The sequence below is a fragment of the Plodia interpunctella genome, chromosome 24 (assembly GCF_027563975.2).
Source record: "Plodia interpunctella isolate USDA-ARS_2022_Savannah chromosome 24, ilPloInte3.2, whole genome shotgun sequence".
In the NCBI taxonomy this organism is placed as follows: Eukaryota; Metazoa; Arthropoda; class Insecta; order Lepidoptera; family Pyralidae; genus Plodia; species Plodia interpunctella.
In genome coordinates this window covers 4,399,516-4,414,649 of record NC_071317.1, presented here as the reverse complement: position 1 = coordinate 4,414,649, position 15,134 = coordinate 4,399,516, and the positions used below count along the sequence as shown (strand labels likewise).

The 15,134-nt window shown below is 35.8% G+C and overlaps 2 protein-coding genes across 2 annotated transcripts in view; one reads left to right on the top strand and one right to left on the bottom strand.

Annotated features, from left to right (window-relative positions):
• Positions 1-1,004: 1,004 nt before the first annotated feature.
• Positions 1,005-7,813, top strand: LOC128680425 (uncharacterized). The gene is made up of 7 exons (XM_053763571.1): positions 1,005-1,101; positions 1,427-1,703; positions 2,209-2,294; positions 3,778-3,937; positions 4,814-4,938; positions 5,942-6,092; positions 6,328-7,813. The coding sequence occupies exons 1-7, from the start codon at positions 1,067-1,069 to the stop codon at positions 6,724-6,726; spliced, it is 1,233 nt and encodes a 410-aa protein (XP_053619546.1). The 5' UTR covers positions 1,005-1,066; the 3' UTR covers positions 6,727-7,813.
• A 450-nt stretch (positions 7,814-8,263) lies between these two features.
• Osi17 (Osiris 17) overlaps positions 8,264-15,134 on the bottom strand; it is a 31,834-nt gene continuing 24,963 nt past the window's right edge. The window contains exons 6-11 of the mRNA XM_053763713.2: positions 13,281-13,381; positions 12,775-12,874; positions 12,198-12,276; positions 11,259-11,414; positions 10,652-10,824; positions 8,264-10,160 (exon numbers count right to left, since the gene is read on the bottom strand). Of these exons, the coding sequence (XP_053619688.1) occupies positions 10,016-10,160; positions 10,652-10,824; positions 11,259-11,414; positions 12,198-12,276; positions 12,775-12,874; positions 13,281-13,381 (754 nt within the window). The 3' untranslated portion in view covers positions 8,264-10,015. The remainder of the gene's footprint in view (positions 10,161-10,651; positions 10,825-11,258; positions 11,415-12,197; positions 12,277-12,774; positions 12,875-13,280; positions 13,382-15,134) is intronic.

Here is a 15,134-nt window from a genome sequence, read left to right as displayed (position 1 = left end):
AAAAACAAAGAATACTACTTACTTTTGAAATAGAAATTGTTTTTTTAAAGACAAATACAGGCATACGAGAGGAAATTCCTCTCAGTGCGAAAACCAAACACATATTTGAAATTCTATTTAAGATAAACTACTAAACAACTTCAGTGATCAGTGTTGCCCGCTATTAGGTTTTGTCACCGACTTTACATTATTATAATATGGTTTATCATTTTGAGCTTCTATTTCTGTCTTTGGTTATAAAAACAAACCCTACTTAATGATGTCAGACCTATTTTAGATTTTCTATTTTAAAACTCCTATGAGATAAGTTATTGTTTTTCTTAAAAATCGATGTCGATGAAAAAACTTCATTAGGAATCAGTATGTTGAATGATATGTTGTACATTTGAAAGCAATATCCTTACATATTATGAATAAAAGTCCTCTACCGTGTATGTCTGTCTGTTCGACAGACTTAAAAACTACTGCACTGGATATTCATGCGGTTTTCACCAATAGAAAGAGTGATTCCTGAGGAACGTTTAGGGGTATAACTCGTTTTGTTTTTAACCGAGCGAAACCAGGACGGGCCTCTAGTACCTAATACACACATCACAACTCTATCAGAAAAACAAATGAATCAGAATGACCAATAATGGACGTGTGATGAAACCCCTAAAAGGACCACTACTCCTATGAATGTTTTACGAGGCGACTAACAGACCTAAAGCTTAACAGCTGATAGGCAACGACAGCATTCCCATAGAATGCTGATGTCAGGCCGATTGTAACATCCAAATCATAGCCAAATCTTCCTTTAATGTTTTTCACGCTACACCCGGGGCGTCACAGCTCCGAATGTAACCTAGAACACGCGAAAATGTTTATTTTAAATATTTAGTAAAAAGTAAGATTTGAAATATCTAACAAATAAATTATTGGTGTAAATATTCCTAATAATGGCAACATTGTTACCGCCATTGTTACATTTAGCATAAAAGGCATGCAAATTATGACATTCGATTGCATTCAAGAAGCATTCATGCTGATAGCGACGTTAGGTAGAAACGTGACATAAATAAACAACATGGCTTACATAATTTGGAAGCTCCTACTTATGTGGTAAATATGTGTATATTTTTAATATTTATGTAGCAGTTACCATATCCGTCTGACTGAGGTATAGACGCATGCGCAGCCGTAACCGCTGATTGTAGAAACGTGAAATTTAGTCAGATGTTTATTTTCAAAATATTAACACATGATTAACACTAACTAAGAAGGGATTTTGAAAAATGACAATCCTTAAGGGGTGAAATAGGGGTTGAAAGTTTGTATGGAAAAATCTTGAAATAGGCACCGATTAAAAAAAATTTAGACTCTTACAAATATATTGAACACATAAATCCCCTAAGGGTGCAAATTAATGGTTTCATTTTATTTTTAGTTTGTTCCATATATATCACGTTCGAGGGCAAGTCCAACTCTTTAACAGTTGGGCTAATTATTACGAGAAAAGGCACAACCCCCCGTTGTTTTCTACAACTATGAATCCAGTTGTGGACGCAGCCACGGGCACCAGGCGTCCACACCAGAGGAACACTCCAGATTTTCGTCTACCGCAGCATCCGTTGGAACCCTGGGATATCATTGAAGTGTTTGAAAGTCACCGACCCTATAGAGTTTCTCCGCACTATAGACAAACCTACCATTTCAAAAATGAGGTAAAGAAGCTAGTGAAAATTGTTATTTTTGTTGCACTAATTAGGTACTCGTTTGAGTACATTTACATATATTTCTCTCAATACTCATCTGAGGCAGGATTTTTTTTATACAAACGCGCATTGGCTTAGTTGAGTGTACTTAGATTTAAAATCTGTTGAAAAAAAAAATGTTTTTTTATAAACTGTACCTATAATGTGTCATTTATTTATTTTTAGTTATAAATGACATAATCTCAGAGTTTCTAAATACCATGGAATTAGTAGGTACTCCATGATAAAACAGACAAACAAACATTTGACATTAAATCGGTTCACCCGATGGTGAACTATACGGTACCACGTATACAGACAGATAGACACAAAGTGTGTCAAAGACAAAGACAAAGATATTTTTTTTTTGCAAATAATCTTTGTCTTTGATACACTTAGCTGTCAAACTTATAACACCTCTCTTTTTACGTCGGGGGTTAAAAATGATCAAGCTTGACGTGTTGTGTTTTTTCAGGACAGAGCCTGGCTGTATGGTTGTTATTGTACTACAGTATACATTAGATACTGGCCTCTGGCAGGCTGCGCGGTTATCACCACAAGGTAAGTTGTGTCGACACGAAGAAGAAGACAAAAGAAGAAGAATAGAAAAAGAAGAAGACAATATAAGTATTGTACTCATATGGATATTTTATCATATTATTGCTAAATTTTTTTTTGAAAAGGTTAAAAAATCACATCACTAAGTACATACCTATTGAAGAACAAAGTTGATTTCCGCTATCTATCTATACCTGTTTACGCTTAAATCTTTAAAACTGCTCAACAGAATTTGATGTGGGATTATTAAATAGATAGTATGATTCCTGAGGAAGGTTTAGACGTATACTTTATTATCATTGTATCCAAGCGAAGCCGGGACGTTCGACCTATTCTGTTCTTGTACTATTTGTTAGGTAACATTATACATCATCTGTGATAATGTCAATTGTCTAACTATAACTGTTCATGAGACTGGTGACAGACGGACAGACAGAAAGATAGATCGGGTAGCGGAGTCATAGTCACTTTGGGTGACCATTCATTTGGATGGAGGGCTGGTCACCTGAGACACAGGATTATCCTAGTTATAGGTATAAACCCGTCATAGACTTTAGTTGCACCCACACACTATGTATAGTCTATAGCATGGAACAAATTGTATTTGATACGATTATTGTGAGGAAATAAATGATTTTAATTTAATAGTATAATGTTTCATAATATAATAATAATAATAATTTCTTCATTTCGGACATTATCCATAGTGAATGTTAGTAACAATGTTCTTAAGACTATGTTTGTAGTTATTTAAATGAATCTGGGTCCTGTGTTTGCGTATGGGCCCGTCCACTCTGCCAGCAATAACAGAGAGAAGGCTGCTGGGGCTAGCATCCACTCACCTTAAGCATCTTTAAGATTCTAATACAATTAGTAATACATCATTTTATTGAGTACACAGAGGTAAAACGATAATGACAAAAAATATAAAATGACTTCGAATAAATAACCGAAACATATACCTCTAGTCGTCTCTTAGAAATCTCTGTCGGAATAAATAAATATAAATATATTAGGACAAATCATACAGATTGAGATAGTCCCAAAGTTAGTTCGAGACTTGTGTTATGGGATACTAACTCAACGATACTATATTTTATAACAAATACATATATAGATAAACATCCAAGACCCGGGCCAATCATAAAAATATCATTTTCCATGATGACCCGACCGGGGATCGAACCCGGGTTCAGTGGCAAGAACTTTACCAATGCGCCACCGAGGTCGAATTACCAATGCACTATATTATTATTATGTATTTATATCTTATTTTTTAAACCCTTTTCAGGGGATATTGAATATTTTCACGGACTTTTGGCCAAGCAAAGATATTTTAATACGTATTATTCTAGAGAGAGAATTTTTCTAACGATTCTGCAAGTTATTATTGTTTATTTCTGCAAGATATTAATGTTTTGGGTACGGAAAGATGAGAAAGCTACCAAATTGTGATGTTCAATTCGTCTATTTTATTTATTTACAGACATATTCTCACGACAGCGACGTCAACACAGCTTATTCTGAGAAAATATAGAAATGCAAAGACGTTAGAAAATATTTTGGGTTTCTGGTACGACGTTGACAGGAATTGGTATAACAGTTCCATGTATGGAACACCGTGTAGGATACACTATCATCCTTTTGTGAGTATTTGTTTAACTGTCTCTACTCTTATTATAGGTACCACTTATTTTGGAATAATGCACTGACAGACTTATTAATTCGTGAAAAGGATGGTACGGCTGCCGTGCCGCTTTTTATGCTCGACTTGGTTGATATCTTTCTGTGAGACTTAATTATCTTCGTTTGACGACCTCCGTGGCCTAATGGTCATCATGCCGGACACTGGAGGTCCCGGGTTCGATCCTCGGTCAGGTCCAGCTGGAAAATGATCTTTTTCAGATTGACCTGGGTCTTGGATGTATATCTATCTATATGTTATAGAATGTGTCTATGGATGTATCTATCTATATGTTATAGAATATAGTATCGTTGGTTTAGTATCACAACTTACTTTGGGGCTAACTCAATCTGTGTGATTTGTCCACATATATATTTATTTATTTATATTTATCTTCAACATTTCAGCCCTTTCCACTTCACTTCAGTCTCACATTGTGTGCGTCATAATCCTAACCTGTGCTTCTCTCGTCTACGCACGCCCTACGACTTTGATAACAATATAAAAACAAAAGAATTTGTTTCTAACAGCAAAGCCCATTAGGTTACTTTCTTGATGCTACAAATGGAGTGGTTTGTTTCTCCATTGCTTCTCCATTTTACACACTCAATATTTCCATTTTACACACTCAATTTTAATAATCAACCAGCGTGCTTTTTTCCTCATGATATTTTCCTTCACCGGAAGCAAGTGTTAGTCGATGAAAACTAATACATGAGTCAGATTGGTATACTATAACTGTACTGTTATACGTACATCTAACGTAAGAGATCTGCTATTTATATGAATTTTAGTTAAAATAATTATAGTAACTGTTTTGTTTTAAATACAATTTCAGTATTTATATCCAAAGGATGTGAATCGCTCGCATCCATTCCCAGTGATGTTTGATTTAGCTGTTTGGGCAACCACTATCAGAATTTCCAATGACGGGATTGTATGTGAGAGAGCTGGTCCACATAGGTAAATATATTTTTTATAAGGTAATCTATAGATATTAATTTATATGCCAAAATAATATACCTCTTCATAGTCGTATTCCTCATGGCTGAGGGTCGTGGTAGTATGAAACACACACAATAACTTTCATGGCATTATTAATGGAGTGGTTTGCCATTAACTTCTCAATTTCACACACAAGTTAATAATCAACCAGTGTGCAGGTTTCCTCACGATCTTTTCCTTCCACCGGAAGCAAGTGGTGGTCTATGAAAACTACTATACACGAGTCAGATTGGTATACAAACTCATGTGGCACGAGTAGGATTCGAACCTGAGACCTTTCGATCAACAGGCCAGGCGTCTTAACCATTACACCACCACGGCTTCGCTATAATATACCTAGATCCCAATTAATATTATAAATGCGAAAGTAAATTTGTTTGTTTGTGTATCTCTTCACGCGTTATCTACTCAACCAATCTTCTTGAAATTTCGCATATAATGGAAAAGGACATACGATACCTTTCATCCCGGAAAAAACTATTGTTCTCGAGGGATTTGCGAAATACCTGTATTCTATTTTAGGTAGCGTCAAATGTAAAAACACTAGACTGTATTTTAAATGGGCTGTGGATATTTTAATGCAACTATCAATTCCATTTTAATACGAAGAAAAACCTGTTCCCGAGGACATTTAAGCGGGCGAAGCGCGGGTAAACAGCTGATAAAATGAATCTTCCTTAACCTTTTGCTTCTTAAATAAATATGAATTATTATACTTTGTCGTTATCGAGAACTTCGATAGTTTTTTCTTTGCCTCACCAATTTCTTCTCCGTACACATAATATCAACTATGGTGGTATTCGCTCAAGTAGGTATAATCTTTGGCCAGGGACCTTATGTAATAAAAAACAGAACGAAAGGTTATATTGCAAATGTAGACAAAGAAAGAGCAAAAAGAAGTTTGAACAAGGGCGCGGGCGGGACCTTCCGTATCTTCATTAATATTATATTGTGTTGACAGATGGGAATATACACCAAATACACCACAGGAATATAGTGAATATGTTATATTCGGTTACCAATTTATGAGAGCTTACAACAGACGGCCGTACCCTTTTTTCAAATATGCAGTACGTGTTCCTAAAAGGGAATCAGTTATACCTTGCCCAAAGGTAAGATAATGCCATTAGAGTACACTCAATTTATTTTTCTCTCTCTTTCTCATTTGAGCATATTTCCGGTGAAAGGGAACATCTCACCAGTTTACTGCACGGATACGATTATTTTATCATGCGTTGAATTGAACAAGATCCCTGTGTAACGGTAAAATCTTGAGGCAAAAATCAAATTTTTGTAAAAAATATCTTATCTACTCGTATTAATGAAATTTTCTATTTCATTTTTTAGACTGAGTGGGGTTGGTATCACTGTTGGAAAACAGGCTCTTGGGCACCCCTTGGCATGGACAACGGAGCCCCCATTCATCGGAGGTCGAAAGGCTACTGGCGATACGACGGCTTGATGGGAATGAACGTAATAACTATGAGGCTTAGATCACTTCAGCAAACGAGTTACTTCATAGATCTCAGCAACTATATAACTATGGAATTTTTATACGACGCCTACAACGGAAAGTTCAAGCCGGAGTATTTGGACGAGAGGTTCGAGGATTCGTTCAACAGAGCGCCACTCGTTAAACCTGGGCATTTTGTACCCGTATCGTATCCGAGAGGGAAAGACTATTATTATTCTATACATTGCTGCTTACCCGAGTTCCATAGGCCTGGTTACAGTAACGGTGGATAAGGCCGCAGCATGAGCGTCAAACTCCTTGTTATTCCATGTGTTAATGTACTCATTGAGACAAAGCACAATCGATGGCTGTAAAAACAAATAGCACTAAGTCACCAGCTAGCTAACTAAAATTAAGTATCGTGAGAAATTTAAATTAAGTATATATTCTATCCGTATCTCACTGGATAACTCAGTCATCGAGTTTACTGGCATCTCGTCCACACAGCCCAAACAACGTTGATAATGATTGCTGGTAATCGTTTGGCAGCTGTGGAGAACTGACAGGGTCAGGGCGCGGTTCGATAGCTCCGGCGTCCGTCCGTCGACGGACGATGCAGTAATCGTATGAATAATCAACGTACGTCAATGTCAAAATGACAAAACAACGAATGCGGCAACGCGCAACGGAGAGCAATAAGGCTATAGAAAACAACGCGCAACGGAGCAAACGCAAACTTGACATGCGGTCGGCTGTAAGTACAGTAAAAAGCACGTCAACTTACACAGATTAATAGCAAATTGGTCACTATTTTCACACAACGGCATAAAGATGCATGTGGCGTACTTGTACTTGACATGTGGTTAACGGCACTGCGTTACTGTTATTTGAATGAAACCATGGATTTTGTAAGTACTTCGGAATAGTTACAAATTCCCACCTACTAATTCCATGAACGAAACATTAGAATGTGATTATTATTCTTCTTCTTATATGAATAAAATAAATTAGGTACTCAAATTTTTAAATCCCGATGACAGAAGGAGGGGAGGTTCAACTGGTGAACTGATTTTAAACAAGTTTTTTTAATTTAAAAGGGAATATTATCAAGAGTGTTCTAAGCTGTGTTATGTTCAGCCGTTTGAAGCTCTCAGCTCGTTTGCAACTTCCACAGGACAGTTTGTGACCTCGTGATATGGGAGGGATTTTAAATTTAAATTTAATTTTTATATGGTTCGTGGTCGACTGAATCATAATCTTAAATGGAAGTAAGACAGAGGTATAACTTTAGTTACCTTAGTGTAAATTAAACAATTTATTTACCTAATTGTTTAATTTACATATTTAAAACAAATAAACGTACCTAACTGGTGAAAAAAATCGGAGGTTTTATTTTCCAACCTATATAGGGGGTAATGTCGCCACATTTTCAGATAAGAAAATCAAATTAATACACCTTTTATATTTGATCTGTGTTATTACGTCGGAAACTAAACCCATCCTCAGCGTGCTACGTTGAAGACATTTCTCATTTGTATTATACAAAGGACATATACCTAGTTGGGAGAAAAGTAAATATCTATAGGGACAAATCTCACAGATTGAGATAGATCCACAATACGTTCGAGACTTGTACTCAACCATACTGTATTTTATCACATATAAATATATAAATAAATATGTATATTTAAGACGCAGATCAATCTGAAAAAGGTCAATTTTCTTGACCTTGCTCGGGGTTCGAACCTGGGACCTCCAGTGTAGCCGGCATGATGATCCTTATGCTATCTGTATCAGTACGTCTGATGAAGAATTATTTATAAACAAAAAAACAGTAAATTCTTTGATTTATTAAAAAATAAATAAACAATATTTCAACAGACAAACTTTACACACGCAATTATTTTGGATAAAAAATACTTTTTGGACATATGCAAATAAAGCATGTCTTACAATTTTAAGCCAGTAAATTTTTCACAGTTTTTTTCTTCATATTGTCAAAAGTACATACTTTGTATTACAATGCATAATCTTCCTTTTTTGCCCAAAACATATGATTTTCTAAGCATAAGAAAATAACAAAAATAAATATATACAAGACATCAGTCTTGTAGTGTGTGTCAATGTCATTAAGCTACAGTCAAACTGGTTTACTAAACGGAATTTAATACAATTTGACATCGTCGCGTAAATTATAATAACAAAGATACATGACCCAGCGACTAAAATTGAAACAATTTTTATGCTGGCTATTACATCATCGCGACACAGTTTCCCAAACTTTTGATCGGCATAGATTGCTGGTTTTACGAGTACATCATGGTAAATAAAAGCTCTCATACAAACTATGCAATGTTCATGCATACAGTTCAGCGTGAAGTAAATATTCAGAAATAATCCAGAATCATGGAATTACCGCGGAGTACCTACTAAATCCATGTTCAGAATACGTCATTTCAAAATTACATTTTAAAAGTTGTGTTGTTGTTATAAGCAAGTGGTATATTTGTTAAATTTATCCACAGATTAGGAAGACAAAGATTTTACATAGATTGATTAACATTGAAACCTCGCAACGGATTTTGATACAATTTTCACTGATAATTAGACAATTCCGCGAAGGTTAATAGACCTCGTGCGAAGACGGGCCGAATCGCTAGTTATCATATAAAAGGCAGCACATGGCACTTCTATTTTCAATATAGTTCCTAACCCTGTGGATTGTGAAGTATGTATAATGTGTATTGTATATAGATAGATATATAACTTACATGTTTGTATGTTATGAATATTATGATATTAAGCTTTATGAGAGAATTTATTTATGAATGCAGAATTATTTACTTAATTAACTAAATATATACAAATGACTGCAAAAAATAGTAGATGCGATCTCCATTTATATTCAATCGATCTTTGTGGAAGTTTTTGGTAAAGGCTTATGTCCAAGTCTTTGAGAGAGGCCTATGTCCAGAGGGTGTATATAAATAAACTATATGTATTTAAAAAATACTCGTCAGGGGCGAACTAAAACGAAAATATCGCTATATCCGTACATTTTATTTACATTGTACAAGATGTGCACATGAAAAAACAAAATTTTATTTTTAAAAGAAAATAAATTATGAAAGCAATATTGTCTCTTTTTTGTTAATTTTGGAATATAATTGTGTTATTCATTTATTGATATACACCATGACGGCTAAATATTTTATTAGGATACTGTCAATGTCTAACTAACATAACGTTTACTCAAATAAATAAATAAATAAATAACTTAACCATTGGTCCTTTATGAAGGAAAACAAATTAGTTTTTTCTTTATCTTACTAAGATTGCGACGCAAGACAGAAAACTAAAAACAGTAAAATGCTTCTATTTCATTCCGTTGTCTTTATACAAAGCGTGTTATTCCTTTTGTATATCCAAAGGGCATAACCTAACAATTATATTTTACTAAATTGGAAATTCCAGAGAAACATTTCGGTACTCGAGCGGGAATCGAACCCACGCAGTCTGCTGACTCCTCTACTGAGATAACGAGGCCCGTACCCACTCGGCCGAATTACTTCATCTGTTCTCTTATTTTTTACTATAATCTATGTGACAATTAGGGTATAGAGTGCTGCAGTTCTTCTGTTCCTGACCGTCCCTCGCAGCTTGTACATACTTGTAGTAGCGGAGAGCCATTTTGCTGTCGGCAGGAGGAAGCAGTTCGCTCGAATCTCTGAAATAAATCAAATGATTTGTTCAGAAATGATGCCTTTATGAATTAAATTATTAAAATTAGGATTTTGTTTGTGAGAAAACTAGCTTCAGTGCTCTTTATTTTCTTTAAAATAAATAAACATTATTTTAAATTTATTAGACCATCGCTAGTTTCAGACTATTTAATATATAAGAAAAATCTATAATTTAGATTTCCTTTTCGGTGTAGAAAAATTTCGTAATTATAACTTAATACTGGTAGGTAGTTTAGTCCTTTGATTGGACTAGTCTACAAATATTCAGGTAGTCCACCTAAAGTAAATGCGACTACTTGTACTGACTAGATGTCAGTAGTTCTTTAGGCATATTAAATAAAATGTTACACTAATAACACGCTAATTAAGATGAAGAAGATTACAGAATGTGCTAGTACCGCCAGTTTGCATAGAACATTTCGTAATGTTCTTATTACAATTAGTGTACATACGAAAATGTAGTGTAATTACTCACTTGCTAAGTTCATTAGAGACTAGATTGCTGTAAGGCGTATGGCTGAAGGGGTCCCTGTATAGAGCACACACAGCCCTGTCTTTGCACCCAGGGTCGTTAGCACCAATCGTTAGTAGAATCTTATCCACTCGCTCCAGAATATTCCCATAAAACTTTTCAGCTACTTTGGTTTCCTGTAAAGTTCAAGTGATCATTTCAATCAACAACAATTTAATTTAACAAGTAAAAAGCGAAAGTATTTTAATGTCGGCACACTCGCATATCGAGTCAATTCGCAATGAGACGCAGCGAACCAATCACAGTGCGCCATTATTACGCAACGACAACCACACCGCACGGTGATTGGTTCGCTGCGCCTCACTTCGAAAACTTTTGACGGTCGATATAGATTGGTAAACTCGTACTGAAGCCGAGCCGAGGGCCAAAAGTAGTAATCTAATAAAAAGCCCTCCCAATACTTGCTCCACCTCATTATTCTTCTTAGGTGTACGAGGAGTGACATTAAATACTCTCCAAAGTTCAAATTTCAACTCATTTTATGTAAAGCTAGCGTAAGAAATTTCTATTAAAGTATACATAATATTTCTATAAAGCAAAGTATACGAACAGGGTCTGAAGCAGCCAGAATCTGTTGCTGATGTTTGACAAGTTCAGCTTCAGTCTTGACGCGGTTGGTCTCAGTCAACTTCGCTGCGGAAACCCTCAGGATCTCATCCCTAACCGGCGATGGCGGCGCTCTAGCTGCTAGCGACGCTGCACGGATCTGAGGAGTGGTAAATCCAGAAAATAATAAAAGAAAAAAGAACGTATTGCACTCCGGGGGTGCCAGCAGAAGTGAAAACTTGAATATTAATGTTCACTTTTGATGACATATAGTAAAGAAGACTAATTTTTGATATGTCCTGACGTGAGCTTTACATTTTTTACGCAACAAAAAGTGCACAACGCTGCTAAAGTAGTTAAAAAATTAAAAAACGTTTTCATGATCAGCATTCCCGGAAACCTAAAGGATGATGTAGTTATATAATATACCAGAACAATTTGAGAATAACCGACGATATTAAGTTACCCTGCCTGCAATCTGCATGGATCCTGATCCATGGCACATCTATTATTTTGTCCAAACTACACCCTCCTCTTGCACCAATATAGATCTTAATGAGGCGTACTTTGGCTACTTACTGGTCGAAATTAATATACGTTGTCCACTATTTCAACTCCAACAGAAAAAGATGTATATGGACACTTTAGCAATTATTTGAATAGGTGTTGTTATTATCATACTCGTCTTGTGGCTTAAAACAATACCTGATACAATTTTGCGTATTGGTCATCTTGAAATGAAATAAATTTATTTATACACACAGTTACGCAATGTAATCCTCTGGCACCCACGGAAGATTTCCTGTGATGGCAGGCTTCCACATATAACTTTATACTAATTTCTAATACTTAACTAGAACTAAGTTCGAACTTAAAACTAGAAATCTTGGACAGACAACTCAACCAGAAACACGAAAAGGTAAGAGAAGTAACTAGTACTTACCAAAGCTTCTTTTTCAGCGTCAATTGGATCTTTTGGTTGTTTTTTATTTCTGTAGTATGGATTTGGTGGTCCAACCGGTCTGTGGAAAAAACAATGAAAATAGTACATATATTATTACTGCTGGCTATACAATGTATCAACTTCTGCGTGCTGTTTCACTCGAGTCAATGGTAATGCGTGAGATAGATTTTATGTTGCGCGTCAAATGTTACTTAGTGTATTGTATAGCCATGACAGTGAAGCATAGTAAAAGATTGAGCAACACGAGAGAGAGTTGCGCATACAGTAAGCTTTTGCTGACAATGCTGTACTGGATGTATGGTGACATAGCAGATAAACTACATTAATGTAGTCTGCATTGGATCTTTTCCACATTATTACATCCAGACTTCTTCCTCCACTCCATCTACCTCCATGGATTATTTCAATTATCCTCCAGCTTTATGAGATCATGTTACATATATAACAGAAAATTAAAGCCTTCCATACGTCTATATACTCTTTCTTTTCTATAACTGCATCCCTTTTCTGTCGGTCGGTCACATCAAACCAAGTGGGATAATCTGTTTAATCTCACCTTCCCACAATATGTGGCGTCACCTTTTGTCCATTAGGAGTTACCACTGTCGGATGCAGGTTATTACCAACTGCATATTCCCCAACGTTTGCTGATTGCCCTGAAAACATGTGATAGACAGGCATATCATATAATATTTTTTACAAGCTTTTATTTAACTTGCATTAAATGTAGGTGCTTGCTATGCTTGCAACGTATGTGTGAATATGGGTTAGATTATTCAGGTGAAATCTTACTACATATTGAACTCGACATTTCTAATCGATTGAGTTGAAATTTTGTTCTGTAGCCGATGTAAACACGTCAGCAACAGATCTTTAGTAAGGAATTACTATTCGTATATCCATAATCAAATCTCGAACATACGTTACATGACGTTAACTTACTTTCTCTTCCAAAATGGATAGACCGATAGACAGCCAGAGTTTTACATTTATCATATTATATATTATACTTAGTATGGATTTAATCTATGTACTTATTGCAAGACAATCAAGGCATCTCACCTGGTGGCATCCCAAGGCCCCAAGAATTGATGTCGTTCATATCGTTAACGTGCGGCTTGAAACTAGCTATGGCGTTGCGATGTATGTCAGATGCAATGTATCTGAAAATTAGTAAATGGTTGCGTGTAATTAAGTAATTGCTCGTTCCAGTTCCTCACTGAGTATTGTGGTAGTGCCTGCGTTAGAGATAATTTGGACTTGGGATTAATATCGATGCGGTGGTGGTCGTGATTATCTGACTAAGGGATGAGTCCCTTAGCGAGTCTCATAGTCTTAGACGATAGTAACAATGATATGGCGGTGCCTGTGGATCGACAGGTCCCAGGTTCGAATCCTACTCGTGCCACATGATTTGTATACAAATCTGACTCTTATATAGTAGTTTTCATCAATCACCACTTGCTTCCGGTGAAGGAAGGTTTGTGAAATGGAGAAGACAATGGCAAACCAATGCCTTAATAATGCCAAGAAAGTTGTTGTGTGTGTTTCATTTATTTACGTGGCATGCCACGTAATGACCACGACCCTCAGCCATGAGGAATACGACTATGAAGAGAGAAAAATCCTATGGAGGGTTGACATTAGGCAGGAGGCTGGTTGTAAATTCACAACTGAATCTTCAGAATATTGGTTTAATTTTTCGGCTTCGTGGTGACACAAAACAAACTCGAATGCGACCAGGAATGTGCGTGTGATCTAAGGGCCCACTTCTTGAAATTCTATGAAATTATGCTTGGGATTTAGTGAACATTCCAAAAGAATCCAGGAACAAGTAAAGATGATAGAGAAATATTCGTGGAGTCGTGATAATCCAATGAGGTATTTCATTTCTTTCATAACGATTGTTACTATAACACTATAGTGTCAGGTTTCATCACCTAATGTCGTCTAGCGGTATGAAACCATGGAATTAGTAAGAAACACAGTAACGTGCACACTATTTATTGTATTGTATTTCTTACTAATTCCATGGTTTCTTACCACTAGATGACATTAGGTGACGACTTCTGACACTAGTGTTACTGATAACAATCATTATGATGGTGCACGTCATTTTACTCACGACATTTTCCTTTTATCAACTATACCTATTACACGAGTCAAACTAGCATATTATAATTAGTCATTTCAGTATTAAAATCATTGATATTTTCTCTAATTGATAATTCTCTAAAATTAGCATTGTAATCTTCAAAGCCACCATTTGCTGTCAATATAAACCGCGCATAAATATCACAAATAGTTGGGTAGTAGAAATCAAGTGAACTCATACCATACGCATTAAACAAGACCATAAAAATAAGTAGCTTCATGTAGTGTATCGTGTTGTGTGCTCGATAGTTAAAGTCTGTAATGTATGAGCATCAGAACTATAGTTTTTGATTCACAACTCAAACGTACTTATAACCGGCCTGATCGAATGCATATATAGGGTTTATGGGAGATCTTGTACGCAATCAACCCAAAAGCAAAAAATGTCTATTGGGCTTAATTTATATGCTCTTCCTGTTTTTTGTTAAAACCGTCCGTCTTTATTAGAATCGTATCCACAAAACCATCAAGATAAGAACCTATATTTATGTAAGAAAAATTTTTAAGGTGTGAGTGATGTAGACTTTCGAATTTTACGGAATCGCAAAACAGAAGATACAATGTTTGGTTTGTTATTTGTGGAATGGTTGTTATGTTCTGCCAAAATGATAACCACCAATACTAGGTAACAAGATACAGACACATTGTCACGTCTTCATTTCTTATGGGTTAGACAGAGCCAAGAGATCAACAAGATAGGTGTCAAAAAGTATATAATCTTGACTCCTTCGGAATCTGGTTTCGAAAAGCACGTTACATCAT

Excerpts from the sequence above, each read along its gene's own strand:
- LOC128680425 (XM_053763571.1), top strand. The coding sequence starts at position 1,067 with ATGGCTTACATAATTTGGAAGCTCCTACTTATGTG. Across the intron at positions 1,704-2,208 it reads CCTACCATTTCAAAAATGAG|GACAGAGCCTGGCTGTATGG; the intron begins GTAAAGAAGCTA and ends GTGTTTTTTCAG. Across the intron at positions 4,939-5,941 it reads GAGAGAGCTGGTCCACATAG|ATGGGAATATACACCAAATA; the intron begins GTAAATATATTT and ends TTGTGTTGACAG.